Source organism: Podarcis cretensis, assembly GCF_951804945.1.
Source record: "Podarcis cretensis genome assembly, chromosome: 4".
Taxonomy (NCBI): Eukaryota; Metazoa; Chordata; class Lepidosauria; order Squamata; family Lacertidae; genus Podarcis; species Podarcis cretensis.
Genome location: NC_137173.1, coordinates 53,732,260 through 53,753,308, shown reverse-complemented (window position 1 = coordinate 53,753,308; position 21,049 = coordinate 53,732,260). Strand labels below are relative to the sequence as shown.

Here is a 21,049-nt window from a genome sequence, read left to right as displayed (position 1 = left end):
CAAATTAACTCCACTATTCCCTCCTTTTTCCAAGGAGCTCAGGGTGTTCCCTTCACAACAACCCTGTGAAGTAGGTTAGGTTGAGCAGTAGTGACTGTCCCATCAGCACCGGCTGAGAGGGATTTGGTTGCCCCCACTACCCAATGCCAGCTCTCAAAATGTGCTTGTCCCTGACATATACACAACATACTATATATTAAAGATAATCCATATCACCACCCAGAGGAATGTTTTGATTAGAAAGAGGGCTATTTTGGAGTTATTTCTATTATATAGGTACCAATTTGAGGCATTGAGTAACTTTTCTGCATATCTGAGAATTCTGTACAGAAACCTAATACGTCAAATTACAGATAGGTAGCCGTGTTGGTCTGCCATAGTCAAAACAAAAAAAATTCCTTCCAGTAGCACCTTAAAGACCAACTAAGTTAGTTCTTGGTATGAGCTTTCGTGTGCATGCACACTTCTTCAGATACCGGTATCTGAAGAAGTGTGCATGCACACGAAAGCTCATACCAAGAACTAACTTAGTTGGTCTTTAAGGTGCTACTGGAAGGAATTTTTTTTGTTTTGACTAATACGTCAAACTCTGACATGTACCCACCAACATCCAGATGGGGTAGATGTCTGAGCATGTATTTATATTCTTACAATATGGAGTTGAAGAGACCCCTTCATTGTGGTTAGTAAACCATTTCATTGTGGTGATCCGTTGTTACCACCTTTACAAAGAAATCGAAATTTCCTGTGCTGCTGTCCCACAGTGCTGATACTCTATCTATATCCCAATCCTGTAATTTCCAGGAAACAGCAATGCTGTGGATCTAAGGGTACTGTTTACTTTTTGGAACTCAACTGCAGTACTTCTGCTTAGAAGCTGTTGAGCAAAATAACCCAATGGCTGCTGTTGTCCAATGCCACTAATCTTTGTTTTTTCTGTTTACAAAGATTCCAATGTCGTGAGTTTGAACATAAGAAGAGTCTTCCTGAATCAGGCCAAAATCCATCTAGTCCAGCATCCTGTTCTCATAGTGGCCTATCTGTACTTTTCTTGTTCTAGGTTGCAGGCAGAAAACCAAATGAGAAGCAACCATGATGTTACTTTGCCCTCCTCTACAGCCCTCATTAAGCCTCTGAGCAAGCCAATGTCCACCACTCAAATTCCCATCTTAAAAGGATGCTTAATTTTACAATACCAAAAAAGAAAGCATTGCATAATGTAATAAAACAAGTCAATATATTACATAATCTTTGATACCTATTTTGTGTCTGTAAACTGGGTGCATTTAGGATAAAGCTGATATTGCCCTGCCCCAGTTATACTCTGTCCCCTTCTCAAAAAATTTCGGGTGCTTCCAGACTGGTGTTTATTGTGGGATCAGTGTGTTGCTTGCATGTGTGGTTTTGTGTGCTTTGCGGCATCCACATGATCCTGCGAGTATTAAATTCACATCAAAATGTCACACCATATCCCGCTCCCTCCACTTTCCCCTTTCTGTAGAAAATCCAGAAAGTTATGAAACAATATTGTCAAAGACCCATTTGCAACATTAAGCCCCCAAGCGGAAAACCCCATAGCAATTGTGCTAGCATTCACCCTTTGAGATTCTCACAGACATTCATTCAACATGATAACATTTCCAAAACAGTTTCCCTGAGTAGACCACCAATCTGTGGTGAAACTCAGCCTAAAATGTTTCATCAATCCAAAACAAAAATAGTGCTGAGATCCTGCTCACATATAAAACTGTTGACTATTTTCAGTATTTCCTTTTATCTGCTTCATGCTTGAGTCCTCTCATTCTGACACACCAGATGTAAATTTAAAGACTACAATGTAATACGCTCCCCCTAGAACTATTGCCTGCTAAAAATTAGCAGATATTTTATCTTAGGACCTCATAGAAAGCCTCATTTAGGAACACATATGTAAACATAACTTACCGAATGTTTCTAAGGTATTCTGCAATCAATGTAGGGAAGTCAACAGCTTGTGTTCTTTCTTGTATACAGTACTGTACTAAGAAGTACTAAAAGGAAACTCTTCAACTTGATATCAGATTAAGTTACATGAACATTTGGTGAAGGGGGGAAAAGATTGCTTTGTTGCTGGCAGAGAGAATGCCTTGGTCCAAATAGCTGAGAGAACCCAGTGCCTAAAACTCCATCTCCTTGTGACCAATCACAACAGAGGAAGATACAATACATTTGCATTAATTGCATTGTACAATGTGGCTCAAATAACTGACTGATTTAAAGTACATGTGTCTGGTATGAGAAAGAAATAATGAACAAAGCATTGGGGGGGGGGCATGTTGCTATGCTGTATAAGGAAACCATCAGAAATCAGGAAGGAGTCCAACTTGTCAGGTATCTAAATCAGAATGTAATGGTTCAACACAGACTACAAGACTGCAAGATCTATATTCAAAATGCAACAGGCAGTCTAATTTTGTTAGCCAACAAGGTACAGTATGAGAGTAAGCTCTAGTCATTATTCATTTAAAATTTTTATTTAAATGGTTTTAGACTTTCTTAAGCATAAGCTTCACAAAATTATTTATAATACATCACAGTACAATTTTAAAACCTAATACAGTGGTACCTCTGGTTACATACGCTTCAGGTTACATACGCTTCAGGTTACAGACTCCGCTAACCCAGAAATAGTGCTTCAAGTTAAGAACTTTGCTTCAGGATGAGAACAGAAATTGTGCTCTGGTGGCACGACAGCAGTGGGAGGCCCCATTAGCTAAAGTGGTGCTTCAGGTTAAGAACAGTTTCAGGTTAAGTACGGACCTCCAGAACGAATTAAGTACTTAACCCGAGGTACCACTGTAATAGTATAAAGCATATAGTATTAATTTAAAAAACAAAATCTTACTAAAGACACTTGATTTATTACTCTAAAATATGATTGTTTAGAAATATTTCAGGAGTCAGGCTCTTTTCGGTGCTAGAAGCATTTCTGAAACTTTTTGTGCTCCTTCACAATAACATTTTCTTTGTCACCCTAAATTTCCTGACCAAATAGAGCAAACTTGCTGCTCTCAGTTTGGCGGTTGTTTATGTCTCCAGAATTAGATCTTGGTGAACGACTGAAGTTCTATTAATCATTTCAAAGACATATTGGACAGTTTGATGTTTCACAAGGTTTACAAGACAAAAATCTTTTAAAATATATTCTTCTGACACATTCACATTACTCATGTATCATCTGCAACCCATATATGCTAGAGAGACTAGCAACCTGAAGTGATTAACTCTGTGAAGGACAGAGTGGCCAGAAAGATATCATATGTTAGAGTCCTGGGGGGAGTCCATCTGTTTTTGATGTGCAAATGTACTGCAAGTATATACATTTAGACTGTTGTTTCTCCACACTAGTGCAGATGTTTCAAGAAACAAGGGCAGAAATAGGAAACCACTGAGCGTCCATGGATTTACAAATCGCAGATTGGCTATGTTTACGAGCACCCTGTGCATGCTCAGAGGTACTCATTGCTGAACACGTAATCTACAACTGAGTCCTTGCAACGAAAACCGATTAGCCGTTTTAGGCGGAAAACCCAGATTACATTACAGAGATTGCTAACGTGTAAATTATCTAAAACTGTAGGTACAAACGGCGAGTAACATCAACCTGCCTCAGACGGGTATAACGACAACTATGAGAAGCATCACCAACATTTTATGTGCACAAAGGAGCCACGGTTAAGTACCAAAAATGTAAAATTAAAAATGAATCTCAGCCCAGCCACACAGGGAAAAAGAGAAGAAAAGCCAGCAGCTGTGAGTTATTCTAAATGCAGATGGTGCATCTACTTCCGCCCTGCTTTCCTCTCCTTTTTAGCAAGTCCGCCGCACGAAACAGGCTTCACCTTCCTCTCCTTTGCAAAGAGAGCGGATGACGCAAACGCCGCCTTTACAGGAACTACGTCTCCCACAATCCTAAGCGGCACAACGAGCAGCGAGTGGACCTTGGTCTAGGGCAGCGGGGGCGTTAGGAGGGGAAGGCCGTTCGTTAAAGGGCACAATGATAAATACATAAAACGCAGCAGGCGCGAGAGAGGTGGCTGGATGGAAGGGCAAAGAGAAGGTGAAGTGGGCGGGAGTGGGGCAGGGGCAAGGAAGGCGTGTGGAGGGCTTGGCAGGACGGATGTGTAGCTTGGGCTGCTGGTGACATCCAGGCTCCTGTTATTTCACTCTGTCCAAGGGGAAAAAAGGGGGAAATAATATTTTAATGCAACCTACGTTTTAAAAAACAATTATTTTATTTATTGTATATCATTTTTGTTTGTTTTTAAACAAGAATATAGAACAGAAGCAGTCATACAGATGTAAACGAATTTACAAAGTCTGTCAAAAAAGGGGGACTAAATATATAAAAAAGGGACGCAGGTGGCGCTGTGGGTTAAAGCCTCAGCGCCTAGGGCTTGCCGATCGAAAGGTCAGCGGTTCGAATCCCTGCGGCGGGGTGCGCTCCCGCTGCTCGGTCCCAGCGCCTGCCAACCTAGCAGTTCGAAAGCACCTCCGGGTGCAAGTAGATAAATAGGGACCGCTTACCAGCGGGAAGGTAAACGGCGTTTCCGTGTGCGGCTCTGGCTTGCCAGAGCAGCGATGTCACGCTGGCCACGTGACCCGGAAGTGTCTCCGGACAGCGCTGGCCCCTGGCCTCTTAAGTGAGATGGGCGCACAACCCCAGAGTCTGTCAAGACTGGCCCGTACGGGCAGGGGTACCTTTACCTTTTTAAATATATAAAGAATGGTTATAGTTTTAACCTTGGAATGTTATTATGAGTTATGATGATAAGAGAGAGAGCAGCTGTTACCTTTGCAAAAGGCTGGGTGGGGAAGTGGAATATATATATACAGCAAATGTATCAGCCCTATTTAAAAACAATTTTGAGCTGCGGGAAAGGCTTAACTAGCATTTTCTGACATGGTTGTGCATGTCTCCTTCATGCTTGGAAGAATGATCCTGTATCTGCTTAAGATTAAGCCCCACTGAACTGCTGAGGCCCTGTCCACCCTCTACATTTAAAGCAGTATCATGGCACTTTAAATAGTCATAGCTTCCCCTGGGAGACATAGTTTGCTTAGGGTGAGAGGTGTTGGGTGAACCCTGTTCCTCTCACAAACCTCATTTTCTCATGGAACTCTGGGAATTGTAGCTCTGTGATGGGAATAAGCGTCTCCTGACAACTTTCAGCACCCTTAACCCTTAAGCTACAGCTCTCCTGATTATTTGAGGAAAGACATGGCTGTTTAAGGTGGTATCATACTGCTTCAAATGGTACACATGGGGCCGGAGATTGTCCTTAATAAATTTAGAAAATGGCCAGGATGGGTAATACAATGAAAACACTGTTCAATGCATTGGTATAACAAAATATATGTAAGTGCTTTAAGTGATGCACCAGCTACTCATCTTAACTGATAATTTACATTTGATATCATTTTTGATAGGGATTTTCATTTTTCAACAGTCTAAAAAAGCTGGTGGGAGATTTTAGCGTGTTCAAGACATGCTTCTGGAAGAATGGAAGGTAACATGCTAGTAGTTTTTTGCTTTCCGATAAAGAACATTTCATAATTGCACATGGAATAACACGTTTCCTGCTGTAATTGCATGAATGGGATTAGGCTGCTTGAAGTGGAATTACCTGTATGTAGCTGACCTGATTACATGTTTGTTTAGTTGATTAAAATCCTGGTAAATGACCAGTTAAATTGAAATTTTGTGATACCTACACGTAGCTAGATAGTACCTTTACAAATTACTAAACAAAAATGAACATTGATTGTTTGGAGGAAAACCCATCTGTAACATTATATATACAGTACAAGTGAGATTTGCAACAAAAAATTGCTGTGTATCTTTGCATATCCTCGCAGAAGTGTTCCTGTTCAGGTTCCTGCCAGCAAGCTATGTTCCACTCCAAGGTACAGTGGCACCTTGGGTTACATACGCTTCAGGTTACATACGCTTCAGGTTACAGACTCCGCTAACCCAGAAATAGTGCTTCAGGTTAAGAACTTTGCTTCAGGATGAGAACATGAGAACAGAAATCGTGCTCCGGCAGTGCGGCAGCAGCAGGAGGCCCCATTAGCTAAAGTGGTGCTTCAGGTTAAGAACAGTTTCAGGTTAAGTACGGACCTCCGGAACGAATTAAGTACTTAACCTGAGGTACCACTGTACTGTAAGATGTAAAGAGCTCAAGCAGGGCCTTTTACTATGTTACTTTTTTTTTTTGTAGCTACTGAGCATTGTAGAAATGCATATGCATACAAATAACAATGTGAGTTATGCTAACTCCTCACTGAGCCATTTTTTGTGGGGGTGCGCCCTTTTGGGGGGGGATGGTTTAACTTCTGAAAATCTTGGGGTTCTTTTGAGCGTGCTGCTTCTTCCCTCTTGTTTCTCAGTGATTCTGTTTTGGCTCGGTTTCTTTCATCACTCACAACTTGAGTTCATTATGAGTGATTCCTCTTACACTAATACACAGCAGGCCAATCAGCATAGCTTCAAAAATGTTCAAATTCCATTGCTACCGTGGAAGTTCCAAACATGGTTATAAAATGTAATACACAAAGCACAAAGGCTTGCAAAAACAATCCTATGCATATTTACTCAGACTTAAACCGTACTAAACTTAATGGAGCTTGCTGCTTAAGATTGCAGCCTGGGCTCCAAAATAAGTGCATGTATTTGTATGTCTTAATTAACTTCTCTTTTCTAATATTATCTCACAGAAAAGAGCTCAGTTCCATCTGAACTTGTTCAGATTTGCAGTTAGATGGTTTATACAAAAGCTGCATTGAAGAGCTGTGAAGTGGCACTGTATGATGATGCTGAGAAAAATACAGTGTCGTGTCTGGATGTGCTCAGCATTGGTTCCAAAGAAAGACAAACCATTTCTACATCATTTTATCTATCACCATAGACTGCTGTCAGATCTCAGACCTAAAAACATCAAAGACTCTTACAGGCTGCTTAACCTTCAGGAAGGCTGTTCACTGGATGATGTCAGAAATTCCTTTCGAGACCTTGCTAAGCAATATCACCCAGACAGTGGATCTGCTACAGCAGATTCTGCAACTTTTGTGCAAATAGAAGAAGCATACAGAGTTGTGCTTAACTATATGACCAAGAAAATGAAATCAAGTGAAAACAATGAGGAGGATGAGGAAGATAAATTCAAATCTAAAACACCACAACACAGACAGTATTTAAGTTTTGAGGGTGTAGGTTTTGGAACTCCAAGTCAGAGAGAGAAACAGTATATGCAATTTAGAGTTGATCGGGCCTCTGAACAGGTCATGGAATACCGAAAGCAGAAAATGGAGCGTGAACTAATAATGAGTGAGGCTATGTTAGCTAAAGATGTAAGGCAAAGTAAGAAGGCAAAAATCACTCAAGCGATCGAACGGTTGGTTGAAGACCTCATTCAAGAATCTATGGCAAAAGGGGACTTTGAGAACCTTAGTGGTAAAGGAAAGCCATTGCAAAAATTTTCAGACTGTCCACATATTGATCCTATGACTCACAACCTGAACCGTATTCTGATAGACAACGGATACCAACCAGAGTGGATTCTCATACAGAAAGAAATACGGGAAACAATTGAAAAACTGAGAAAGGATATGATTGCTTCTAGGAATAAACTGGGTGAGCCAATGACACCACAAAAAGAGAAACAATGGAAGGAATCTTGTGAACAGTTTACTGAAAGAATCCAGGCACTAAACAAAAGAATTAATGATTTCAACTTGGTTGTTCCTATTCTTAGCAGGCAGATGGTACATTTTAATGCTGGCAAAGAAATTTCACGTGCACAGGAGAGCTGCAAAAGCCAGATGAAAAGGAATTCTGAAAAGGAGACAAAGAAAACAGAAAATGAAAGTAGCAGATCATCTGACATTAAAGCCAGTTTTTTTAAATGGATGAATCTTATTTTGAAATAAGATTACGCTGATAGCCATGTGGTTTAGCTACTAAATGTACACTAAGATTCATATTACTTCCAGAAGACAATACATTTTTCTGTTTATTGTTTTAACAGTGTTGTAGAAGTGTAGGAACAAATAAACACATTTATACCTGCCAGCATTGTTTTGGCATTCCTTTATTTTTGGATATGTTGAATTAAATTTTAGAAAAATAAAATGTTAGGTTACATTTGCAAATTAGGACATTTAAAAATGGAAGGGAAAACAGACAAGTTTTTGTTCTTGAAGCAAAAGGCAAAAAAATGATATTCCTTCTCCACTCAATTTTGTGACTTGTAAGTGAAGGCAGTTGAGAACATAATGAATTTGCAAATTCTGTCTGACACAGCTGTTGCATATTATTTCATGGTTCCTGCTGTTGTTCCACATTTGTTGCTTTTAGCTGCAAGGTGAGAAAAAGTGAAAACTTGGCCTCAGTATTTTAAAAATGTATGTTTCTGGATTTCTCCAATGATGACAATATTGCTTTCTTTTCGTGCTTTTCGTGCAGTTAATAATATGACCAGTTAATTTCAATGGGTTTGCTTTGAGTAAAGCTTATCTGAATACCACCCATCCTAGCCCAGGCAGGGTGGAGTTCCATTGTACTGGGTCCAGAACACTAAGTGTACTAAATGTTTACATGTAATTTGGCTAGCCTGGGTAGTAAAATATTATTATAATAAAATCATATTTAATAGGAGCTGATGGTTATGATATCAGATCTACTTGTATGCTTTAGTAACCAGCACACCTCAAAATACGAATAAGATGTCTATGGCAGCTATGCTTAACCAGCCCGGAGGAAAGTGTGAACAAAGGTGAATAAAAAATCAGTGCATATGACAACTGGGAAGGCAGGGCATACATCCTCCAGGGAAAATAGCCATAGCAACTAACAAAACAACCAGTTCAACAGCTGAGTAACAATTATAAGGTTATTGTGTAAAACACTGTGGCAAAGCACTATGAAGGATCTTGGCAGCCTTTCCCAACCTGGTGCTCTCCAAAAGTTTTGGGTTATCATTCCCATCACCCCCTGCCATTGGCTATGCTGGCTGTTACTGATGGGAGATACAGTCCAAAACAGTGGGAGGATACTGGCTTGAGGAAGGCTCTGACGTTTAGATCTGATATAGTAATAATAATAATTTATTATTTATACCCCGCCCATCTGGCTGGGTTTCCCCTGCCACTCTGGGCGACTCCCAACAGAGTATTAAAAAATAAAACATCAAACATTAAAAACTTCCCTAATCAGGGTTGCCTGTTTAGTAAACTTGTGGTTCTTCACATGTGTGTGTATGTATGTCTTCATTAAAAGCCTAGCCAACCCTTCTTCCCAAAGGAGACCATGACAGCAAAAAACAAATCAGCAGAGCAGTATAATTAAAAGAATAAGGTAGTAGAGGCAAAGTGTAAAAACATCTAAGAACAAGATGCTGCTGGTCCCATCAGCCCCAGCCAGCATGGCAAATAGGTCAGGGATAAGGGAAGTTGGAAGTCCAAAACTGTATGGAGGGGCACAGGTTCTCCAGCTCTAGTTTAGAGGGAATAAAAAATTATTAGCACACACTCTGTCAATATCATTTGAAGTCTGCAGAAAAGAAGCAGTATCAATGGAAATGAATATGGGAAACGTGTTTTAACTACACTCATTTTGAAGACCTCAATAGGCCGTGTAGTCCACGTCCACCCCATATAGCTAGGAGCCTGCCCGCCTTACAGCTCCTTGCCAAGGGCGCAAGGCAGCCTAGGTAGGCCTCTGCCTCCCTCCCCCCCGCGCCTAAAAAAATCTTGTGGCAAAGAGTTCCACAGTTTAACTTCGCCCTGTGCTAAGAAGCACTTTTCTCTCTTATTTCCCAACGTTTTAGCTTTACTGAACGACACCGGGTTCAAAAATTACGAGGGGATAAAAAAAACCCCTCCGAAGTCGACGAGGTTGCGCGCGCTGAGGCCTTGGGCGAGCTTATACCGCGAGCACCCTCTGCACCGCGCCCTGATCCTGGAGGCGGCGAAACCGCTCCGGCGACGGCAGCCACCTGCCTTCCTCGCCCTCGCGGGAGGAGTTCTTTTGCTAACAGCTCGCGAGGAGGACGGAGGCGGGATCTGAGCGGGGGCGACAGCGCTAGAGAGCCTATCGCGAACCCCCCTTTCCAACCGGCAAGCCTCGCGCGGCGTTTGGCGGCCCAATCAGAGCGCTCCCTGCCGAGCGTTGTGACGGAGGAGCTCCGGAGGTGGATTGGCTGAACACCCCGCGACTTCTCCTCACGCCTCCGGCCGGCAGAGCAAGCCGGGTGACGGCCGCGGATGGAGCGGAGCGGGGGGTCTTCCAGGTGAGGCGGTCTCGCGCGGTGGTTGCGGCTCTTTTTCCCCACCCCTTTTTTCTGAGGGGATAACGAGACGCCTGGGCGAATATTTTCTCTCCCCCCTCCCTCACACCTCCGTAATTCAAAACAAGCCCCTTGTGAAGGTGGCTCTTCCTCGGCCTGGAGAGAGACCGGCCCCGTCACGCCTTTTAGGGGCACGGCCCCTCCTTCTTTGGGGCCTCTCTTCTCAGAGGGCCGCTCCCTCACTTTTTTCGTTTCTGGAGGGACGTTATTCCCCCTCCCCATAGCTGCCCGGGGGGGGGGGCGGCAAGGAGCCTGGCGCTCGGCTGCTTGGTCGATTGACCTTCCTTAATGTCAAGAGGAAGGAAGGGGAAAGGGAAGGAGGCCGAAAAGTTTCTTGCCTCCTTGCCACACTTTGAGGGAAGCATAAATATCTAAAGAGGGGGGCGGGTTGGGTTAAATTCATCAGGTCTGGAGTCTGAAATTACTTCACTACACCACTGAGTCTATTATCCACCAAGAACAGACGCATCTAATTGTATATTTCCTTCCCACCCACCCTCCTGCAAAGCGGGGTTTATACTCCCCTTTTACTTTCGCTCGCCAAGCTTCTTGCATGCATGGATGCATTTCTGGCTTCGTCTGCTCGCACGTTTGCGTATGTGACCCCCCCCCTTTTTTTTTTTAGTTTAAAGTAGTTCGTGGGAATAGCTGGGGATGCGATCTCCGCTCATAGGTGTGCATCCACAGAGCTTTCAACTAAATTACAGACGCGATTACCTTGCACATTATCTTTGAATCTCCTGAAACCGGTTCCACTTGTGGGACCATGCCCTGAGATGGTGACGAAAGCTTTTCTGGGTTCTTACGAGTGGAAAAATCATCAACTGAATGAAGCCTTACTAGCATGTACTGGAATTTCTTTAAAACTCTCCCTGCCCCGTCTCCCTTTTAAATTTTTCAAACCAGTGTTTGAAATGCAGGGATTTAAACAGCGGTGCTATGAGGATTCACTGATGGACCATGTTTTGTGTGGATGGGCTGGTTGTCAAGTTGCTGTTTGGGGCAATGTAACACAAGCAGCAAAGAGAGCTTTGCTTATTTGCTAGATGTTGGGGGTTGACTGGGCTGAGTTCTAAAGGAAGGCAGTCACCATCAGCGCTTTTGGAATAATTTAAAGGTTCACTTCTTTAAACTTCTTAAATTCGCCTTGCAAGTTTGTGTTTTTAAAGCAGCCAAAAGCGGTGGAAGTAAAAGTTAGCAGGTGTACAGCTTAACTAATGATTCACACATGCATATATATCATTAAAGCACTTCTTTATGACTTGCAATGGAATATGTGAACTGTTTTTATTGAAAATTGTTGATTTATTATTATTACTATTATTAATAATTTCATTTCTATACTGCTTTATTTTTTATAAAAAAATCTCAAAGCAGTTTACAGAATATTAAAACATCAATAAAACAATTTGAAGAAAGTCAAATATGGAATATACAGTCAAAACAACATTTAAGCACTTAAATCTAATTTATTTCAATGAGGTTATTTTTAAAGCATCTTTATATGGTTAATTCCCACGCGCCATTTGAACTAAATGAAATTTGCAACCCAGTCCTGCAAGTTGTTTGTTCAGAAAATGGGTCCCTAAAAGTTCAGTAGAAACATGCATAGGATTGTAACCTTGAAATGCATACCTTTGGCTGCATAATGCCTTTTGTTTGCAATTTCTGATCTTCAGTGGCTGTCTTCCATCATCAGTTGATGATCTAATTGCTGAATGATTGACATGTATTGTAAGCCTGTTTTAAGTGAGTTTTTGAGAAAGGCTTACTGGATACATTGATTAGAGATGGATGGATGGTGAGAGTCATCTTCATTATGAGATGCTGACCACAAGTATATTCACATTCTACTGTTTTTACTAAAGTGCCTGTGGAGGGAAATCTGGAGAGCTATTCCATAGAATTTGGCTATGTTGTCTAATTGGCTTTTGCTCTATAAGTATACATTTTGCTCTATAAGTCTGTGTAATTATCCTTGCCATGTTTTCAACACTCTTTGGTAGCCTAACTAGGATGTCTAGAGTAGATTTTAGTGTTTCAGTTAATGGAGATTGTGGGGATGTGTTTTTCATTCTTGATAAATACATTCTTGATAAACGAGTATAGCACCAAGATTGGAGTGGAGGCCTAGGATAATGCATGTAGCACAAAGGTTGTAGTGGAGTGCCATATTTGCTGTGGCTTACCTCTTCGCTCCTGGTGTTTGTTATAACATTGTTATGGACTATTTGGATCAGTCTTTGAGACTTTGCTTTGTGGGTGATGCTGTCTCAAGCCTGTAGTTTGGGTTTGATGATCTTCTGATTCTTTCTTATACTGTAATTACAACCTCTCAATGTGTTACAAGGCATGTGGAGTTGGGCATTATCTTCATAGATAATGCTCTTCATAGGCAGAAACTAACAATATAGGAGTCTGCTTTGAATCCTGTGTTAGCTGAAATCCCTCAGTGAGAAATATTTATCAAATGGCTTGGGATACCCCTGATCGGTACAGGAGTAATTTGAATTTGCATACTGATAGGCTTGAGCTGTGGTTTTCTAAGAAAGCATGGGACTGTTCTGCCCCGCCCTAGTTTGTGCTGCATTAGACAAAAATTGGGGGGTTGTGGTGACTAATACACAATAAGTGCTTCTTGTTTTTCAAAGGCATTTTCATTTCCTAGTTTTGCATCCTTTTAGACCAGTGAACACATTTTAGGCCTGTCATATAAACCTCTTTTCATTTTGTCTGCCTCTTTCCAGAAGCATGATTTTTTTTTTGAGGGTATACATGTTGCACCACACATAATCCTATAAGAAGAGGGAATGCCATTTTTTTAAAAAAATGGAGGGGGCTTTTTAAGTTTAAAAAGGTGTTCCTTCTTATTTTGTTTGCTTTTTTAAATATTAGCATGCTTAGATGGCAAGCATCAACTTTTAATAGATCGATTAAATGCCTAATACTTATGAATAATTTACAACTGAAAAAAGAGCAGAGAAATTAAGATTGCTTGCTGAGGACTTAGCTAGAGTACAGGTTTCCACTGCCTTTTTGATTCTGTATAACACTGAATCTCTTATATTGCAGTCCTTTGCATGTTTACTTATCAGTTAGCCCCACTATGTTCTGTGGAGCTCCCAGGTAAATGTGCACTAAGATTTATTTTTTTTAAGTGAAGTGCTGCAACACTTGATATAGCTGTGGAATACAACAGTTCAGCCTTAAAGGTAAAGGTAAAGGTAAAGGTACCCCTGCCCGTACGGGCCAGTCTTGCCAGACTCTGGGGTTGGTGCGCCCATCTCACTCAAGAGGCCAGGGGCCAGCGCTGTCCGGAGACACTTCCGGGTCACGTGGCCAGCGCGACATCGCTGCTCTGGCGAGCCAGAGCTGCACACGGAAACGCCGTTTACCTTCCCGCTAGTAAGCGGTCCCTATTTATCTACTTGCACCCGGGGGTGCTTTCGAACTGCTAGGTTGGCAGGCGCTGGGACCAAACGACGGGAGCGCACCCTGCCGCAGGGATTCGAACCACCGACCTTTCGATCAGCAAGCCCTAGGCACTGAGGCTTTTACCCACAGCGCCACCTGCGTCCCCCCAGTTCAGCCTTAAGTATCTCTTTATTGTCCTACTTTTATGTGTTGGGTGGTGTACTCTATCAACTCCTAAGAAAAAGTTGCTGATATATTTTATATTTCTCTCCTGCTCTTCTTCAAAGGAGTTAGAGCTAGTATTAGCTGTGTGAGAGCTGTGAGCCAGGGAGTCCTCAGATGAAATCTCTCCTCTTCTGTGAGCTTGCAAGAAAGCCTTAAGCCACTGTCTCTTAAGTTGCCCCCCTGCCTGCCTCCAGCAATTCTGCCCAACTTTATGTTCCTAAGTTTTCGCTTTTTTTCTAAATTCCAAGAAATAGAAGGAACATAAATCTAACCCACAGTTCATTTAGTTTTAAGATCCTTTTCAGCCTTATCCAGGACAAAGCATGAATGTAGCCCCGCTGATCTTATCTTTTGTAATAGCTACAACTAGACTAAATAAGTAAATAAATAATACACTGATCTTTTGGTTTCTCTCTCCCCCCTCCCTTTTTTTATTTAGGACTTGGAAGATTCATGAAAATCTAATGTAAATAACACAGGTAAAAGAGACATCCTGAACTTGAGAAATGGCAGGTTTCCTAGACAATTTCCGGTGGCCTGAATGTGAGTGTATTGATTGGAGTGAAAGAAGAAATACAGTTGCTTCTGTGGTAGCTGGGATTCTGGTAAGTCTTAATACAAATGCAATACGCCAACTGGTCTGTTGGGAGTACATCAGATTTGCCAGTGCCTCACTTGATGGTAAAAAAATTTTTGGTCACATTTACAGGATGTTTGCTCAGTTGCTTTGTTTGTATTGAAAGCCAACTTGTGAGTTCTTGTGCTAAATCACAGGTGGGCATCCCATGAAACCCTCCCAGGTCCGGGAGAGCCTGCTCAGTTTGCTGATAATCAGCCATCAGCTGCGTGGCAGAGAAAAGATTCTTGTCCCATGTGGGAGCGACTTTCTTCTGTACGCTAGAAACAGAAGGGGCTTTAACATCACCTCTAGCATTCCCAGTGGAACCCAACAATATATGTACCCCTGCTGGTGGCTGGGCAGCAGGGAGAATATGTGTGAGTGGGGACGGGCAGAGGGAGGATCTGAGTGTTGGGCATGTGGATGTTAATGGCCACATTCACCATCAGGGCTGGCCATGCCTGCCACCAGGCTGCAGTGCTGGATATTTGCCTACCGTTAAGTTCCATTCAACTGAGAGGGATTCTGAAAAAACAAGCTTGGAATTGCGCTGTTAGTTGTCTATCTTTTGAACATGTGTTTTGTGTACACCCATTTTGCGTGCTAGGCACATAGCCCTACCAACACAACTGTGTCTACTTGAGAGGAGCCACAACACTTGCTATGTTGGTTAAGGCAAGGATGTTGCTGTTAGCATTCTTAGCTTGCCAGAAAATGCTCTGAGTGTGGTAGGAATTGCAAAGTGGGGAGCTATTGGTTTTTTTGTCTTAAGAGCTAGCAGCAATTTCTTCCTGCCCATACAACTGGAGTACTGAGAACACAGATTTCTTAGATAAGCATATTTGCATTGATGGCTACTTTGGCTTTATTTCAGGCACACTTTGTAAATGTTTTAGAAGAGGCGGCTGCATTCCTGATTAATGTTTAATTTTTTTCCTCCTCAAGTGATGTCTTCAGTCACTATGAATTCAGATAGTATAAATTATTAATCAAATCAGCTTCTGTTTTCACGTTAATCATTAGCAGAAATATTGAGCATATAAGGGAAAGACATCTCCCCAACCTTATCTATATTCACGAACAAGCACATTTTAAAATAAACAAATAGGTGTTGGTTGTGCATTCGTATATTGTTTATATGGTAAAGGGAGTATGATTATGTGCTGTTTTAATATTGCATTTATTGTACATTGTGGTACGTATGTTTTAATGGAAAAGCAGTCTTAAAAGTTCAAAAAGCACTACCATTTATTTATTTTTTACCACAGAGGGGCACTATTTTCATGAAGCCGGCTGTTGAATCTTACAGTTAGAAGCCAATACCAAAATACGGTGCCCCTTAATTAGTTGGCTGGGAGGCCTTACTTACCATTTGAATAAATATGGAATCTGTTTAGTTCTTCACTGCGGCCTCCATATTGAACTCATCTATGGCAGGTAGATCTGGTAGTATGGTTTATAGTACACGTTCACATGAATACTTTAGTGGTACCTTCTAGTCTTTGTGGCTGGGACGGAAATGAGCCTCTAGCTAAAACATTGCACTTTGGAGGGGTGGGTGGGCTAGGAAGTTTCTGTTAATTGGAGTGGGTAGCTGGGACTCAGATGATTACAAAGCCAGTGGAGTGAAGGAGAAGAGAAGCAGCAGAGTTATGTGGCTGACCTTTCTGTAGATATTTGCCATGGTTTAATGATCATGTGTTTTACAGTTTTTTACAGGTTGGTGGATAATGATAGATGCAGCAGTAGTTTACCCTAAGCCAGAGCAAATGAACCACGCATTCCATACTTGTGGAGTGTTTTCTACTCTAGCTTTTTTCATGTAAGTACATATAATGATAGGTCCATACAAAAATAGCAGTTGTTCATCTCAAATGGTAAAGTGCACCTACAAAATAATTCCCCCCATCTTTCTTTTCTCTTTTCCTCTTGTGTTCTACTACTATTTCTCATCCTTTAAAATTGTTGAAGTGTGCATGCACAGCTTACTGTTTGTTTTGTGGAATGAGGATAAACAAGGCTTTCTTTCTAAAAACAAGGGTTTCCATGCATACATAAATGTATTTCTCATCTTCTTCAGGGACCCAGTTTCCCCCTATCCCTCCATTTCTTTTCCTACTCAATTTGTTCTCATGCTTGGTATCCACTCTACTAGAATATAGTGACAGCCCTCTTTTACTTTTTGGCACTGTAGTACTGCTCATCAGACACTGTCATTGGTAACAGTCAAAAAGAGATTTAAGGATTGTAGTAGATAAATGACTAAACAAATATGAAAACTAGTATCTGAGAGAATATGCATATACTGGGCATTTTGGTTTTGTTAACTGATCAGGTTTAGCATCTGGATTCAAAAGGAAGACTGGGAAAGAAAAGAAAATACTTAAAATTGGAGAGGGAGTATTTTGTGGATCCAGAATAGTGGACTTGCTGCCTTTTAGTCTTTTGCACAATTCTTAAAAAAGTAATTTTAGCGGCTGTTTTTTTATGTGTTGCAGGATAAACGCAGTATCAAATGCTCAAGTGAGAGGAGACAGCTATGGTGATGGATGTTTAGGAAGAACCGGTGAGGGTACTCCTATTTATGCAGATAAATTCACACTTCAGTCCTCATTTCAAAACTTGGCTGTGCAAGCAGCGAAGAAAACATAACAAAATGTTATGTCCTGGCACATGTCACAAAAAGCAAGATGTTAGACTGGTGCTGGTGGTGCTGTCAATGGTGCACAGATCTTTTCATGCTCATGTTAAAAAAATGTTAGTAATGATTTCTAATACTAACTAGATTTTATAAGAGATTTCAGATTTAACAAATGAGGGGGTGAAATTTATTGGTGAATCCTAGAAGCTCACTTGGTTTATCACTATCTTTTCTTGCGTTCCATGGGACTCTTGTAGTTTTATCCTCTTTGCAAGCATGTTAAGTAGGTTAGGCTGAGAGATGCTCTTAGAGTTATCAACTAAATTTTATGATGGGGCTATGGACCCAAGCCTCCTTTGCTCAAGTCTAAATTTTCCACCCCCACTAAATCACTTTGTATTAGCGTTGCCAATGTTGTTGTTCATACCACCTACCTCATTGAACTTACAAGTCAAAAAGCTTAGACTGAAGCATATTTCCCTGGCAACATATTCCCAGTTGTCTTACACCTGGTAGTACATTTATTTTCCTAGAATTTATTATGGATCACTGATTTAGCGGTTGAAGGTAAACTCTCCTTTATGTCATGCTGTGGCATGCTGTGATGATGAATGCAAGTCTTGTTATATTAATTCATTTAAAAGCATTTGTAAACTGCTGAGTATTTTAAAAAATCTCTTAGTATATACAGCAGAAAAAAACAAAATAAACAAAATAAAATAGTAGTATACAAGCAAATAAAACAAACATTCAGGGGATTAATGCACGTAAATCAGGGTCCAATCTTATGAGTTGAAGAAAGCTTCAGTGGGATGATGAGGGATGCTGTTTCCCACTGCCCCCTTATTTCTGCGTATTATTACCCTAGCATAGTGCTTAACTTCATGTGTTCTTGCAGGTGCTCGTGTCTGGCTCTTCATTGGCTTCATGTTGATGTTTGGCTCACTTATTGCTTCTATGTGGATCCTTTTTGGAGCATATGTTACCCACAGTAAGGATGATTTATTTTTAATCAAGGGGAAAGAAATGCACTTGTAAGTGCCTTTGTTTTAAAGGAGAGAGATGCACATATCACATTATTAAATACCTTATTTTATTTTGAAATAAAATTAAATATCTTCTTTCGAAATCAAATCAAGGTATGCGTAGTTCTCTTCTTAAAAACAGTGGTACTTAAAAGTGCTTCACTTTGGCTGGATCATGCCCCTGCTGTTTTGACCAACATTTTCCACTCCACTTGCTGAAGAGTCCGAAATGATGTAGGACTGATCCAGCTGCTTTGTTGGCTGCTTATTTTCTGTTAGAAATTTTTAAGGGCAGAATTACTGGATGTAAAAACAATAAAATAAAAGATACAATGTTAAAACAAGAAAGAGATGGTGATAAACACAGTCTAAATAAAAGCAGCAGGTGGCAGTATATTAGAAGTATTGGTAAATGTTAAAAATAGTCTAATGGCTGAATGTCGATGATAAAGTTGGCTTCCTTGTGGATGATTTGGGGTGGATGGGGAAGGTTTGTATGAGAGATGTTCCTGGAGGTAAGTGGGGTCTAGGCTGTTAAATCTTTAAGGGAATTGGGTGAAGCTCAGGTGGAAAGGTGCTCTTGAGACTTAATGGGTCTGATCAGGGCCTTGATAAGAGTTAATGTGATTACTTTTCTTGTTCATGGTACTTCCTAGAAACCTGTTTACCTAGCTTTTCCTCTTACTGCTGTGAGTCATGCAGAATCGGGTTCTATACAGAAGAGAGAGATCCTGCTGGCCTAATACCCGTGACTAAACTTTAGTTGACTTGGTGTACAAATACATTGTTTCATGACAAAATTACCAACACCCTCTATATATTTTTGAAAAGTCGACACTTTGCACTCCAGGTTGTTGCTGCTTATTCTATGTTGTTTTTGCTGCAGCAGTCTTAACATGGCTACAGTATGGAAATATGCACATGTCTGTAAGTCACAGAGTATAAATCGGCTTCTTACAAAGAATCAAGGGAGCTTTTTAGGGAACTGCAAGCTTCTTTGTTCCTCTTCTGCTTAACAGCCACAACTCTCAAACACTGCGAAAGAAAAATGTTCTCTGGGTTCCTTTCACCCAGAAAGGCTTCTGCCACCTGCTGGAAGGAAAACAACAGATGTCCTTCCATTATTTACCCACAGACTGTTTTTGACTCTGTGGCAGTGAAAAAAAGGGGGAACTATTAAATTTGGATGGGGACGTGGGTGGCGCTGTGGGTAAAACTTCAGCGCCTAGGGCTTGCCGATTGCATGGTCGGCGGTTCGAATCCCCACAGTGGCGTGAGCTCCTGTCTTTCGGTCCCAGCTCCTGCCCACCTAGCAGTTCGAAAGCACCCTAAGTGCAAGTAGATAAATAGGTACCGCTTTATAGTGGGAAGGTAAACGGCGTTTCCGTGTGCTGCGCTGGTGCCGGCTCGCCAGAGCAGCTTTGTCATGCTGGCCACGTGACCCGGAAGTGTCTCCGGACAGCGCTGGCCCTCGGCCTCTTAAGTGAGATGGGCGCACAACCCTAGAGTCGGACACGACTGGCCCGTACGGGCAGGGGTACCTTTACCTTTACCTATTAAATTTGGGCAAAGGGTCAAAGCGTGGAAGCCAGAAAAAACCAACCCATGTGGTTTCAAGTCCTATCCTGTAGCTGTAAATGTTCAATATGCTAATGTAAATAAGCTGAATGATGGCTATTTATGGAAGTGTGCATGCTTAGGACACAATCCAAATATCCCCTTCTTGAGACTTTGCTCCCTCCTCAGTCTTGCAGCATTTCTCCCATAGATCAAGCATACTCCCATAGATCAAGTCTTAATTGTTTGTAGATAGAACTGAATTATCCTGATCCATCTCGCCCCTTTTAAAAATACTGTTTCATAGCTAAATGAGCACAAGATAAACTTAGTAGTGACAGGTTTTGAAGACTTGTCTCAATACTTATTTATTGCATTTTTATTTTATAGATATTAATGTCTACCCAGGCTTAGCAGTGTTTTTTCAGAATGCTTTGATATTTTTCAGGTAAGTAACTAATGCCTCCAAAGTCTAATAGTTATAACGATACAGATGTTTTCGGTTTACACAATTTACTCAGACGATAGAAATGGGTGTGTGAGGGTTCATTGTGGTGTTCTAAATCTCTGTGAAAAATGATGTTACTAGAAGCCAAGTAATGTTCATTAATCATAATACACAAGTGACAGAGATAGGGCATACTCACAGCTCCACCAGTATAGTAGTGCCAGTTATCATGTCATCTTCTTCTAGAATTTTGATGATTTTGCCATATCATCATTGGAAAGAATGTCTGTCTTACAGATCTAAACTTTTGTTTTCATAGCACCCTTATCTACAAATTTGGAAGAACTGAAGAACTGTGGGCTTAAGAGTACTTTTTTCTTCATCTTGCTTAGCGAGCCTTGTATGTAAATATAATTTACATTTCTGTTTTATATTTTGCCAAATAGATGTTGCATTACACCTTTTGTATGTTTACTTATTTTTGGAAAGTGAACTGATTTAAATATTCTGCTCAAAGTTAGCTATCTTTTCATAGAATGGATAGTAATGTGAATATGTACATACTATGACTATCTGTAAAATATAAAAGTGAATGTTAAACTTTCATTGCACTTGGCAGGTTTTTTCTGCTCTGATATGTGAATAATGTTTTAGGATTAAGGCTCATAGTTTGTTAAAGATCATATACTGTTCTTAAGCACAAATGAGCTGTAGTAGCTTCTTGAAGAGTTGAGA

At 41.0% G+C, this 21,049-nt stretch overlaps 2 protein-coding genes across 3 annotated transcripts; both read left to right on the top strand.

The window, feature by feature from the left end:
- Positions 1 to 4,018: 4,018 nt before the first annotated feature.
- DNAJC28 (DnaJ heat shock protein family (Hsp40) member C28) lies at positions 4,019 to 8,110 on the top strand. The gene is made up of 3 exons (XM_079972070.1): positions 4,019 to 4,099; positions 5,490 to 5,549; positions 6,757 to 8,110. The coding sequence occupies exon 3, from the start codon at positions 6,847 to 6,849 to the stop codon at positions 7,966 to 7,968; it is 1,122 nt and encodes a 373-aa protein (XP_079828196.1). The 5' UTR covers positions 4,019 to 4,099; positions 5,490 to 5,549; positions 6,757 to 6,846; the 3' UTR covers positions 7,969 to 8,110.
- TMEM50B (transmembrane protein 50B) lies at positions 4,043 to 20,920 on the top strand. 2 transcript variants are annotated; one of them, XM_079972105.1, is made up of 8 exons: positions 4,043 to 4,099; positions 5,490 to 5,549; positions 14,464 to 14,629; positions 16,353 to 16,465; positions 17,142 to 17,209; positions 18,183 to 18,275; positions 20,257 to 20,314; positions 20,634 to 20,920. In XM_079972105.1, exons 3-8 carry the CDS (start codon positions 14,531 to 14,533, stop codon positions 20,677 to 20,679), a joined length of 477 nt encoding a protein of 158 aa, XP_079828231.1. In that variant the 5' UTR covers positions 4,043 to 4,099; positions 5,490 to 5,549; positions 14,464 to 14,530; the 3' UTR covers positions 20,680 to 20,920. The 2 variants fall into 2 exon arrangements, with proteins under 2 accessions (XP_079828231.1, XP_079828230.1); XM_079972104.1 differs by lacking the exons at positions 4,043 to 4,099; positions 5,490 to 5,549 and adding an exon at positions 10,181 to 10,328.
- The last annotated feature ends 129 nt before the right edge of the window (positions 20,921 to 21,049 follow it).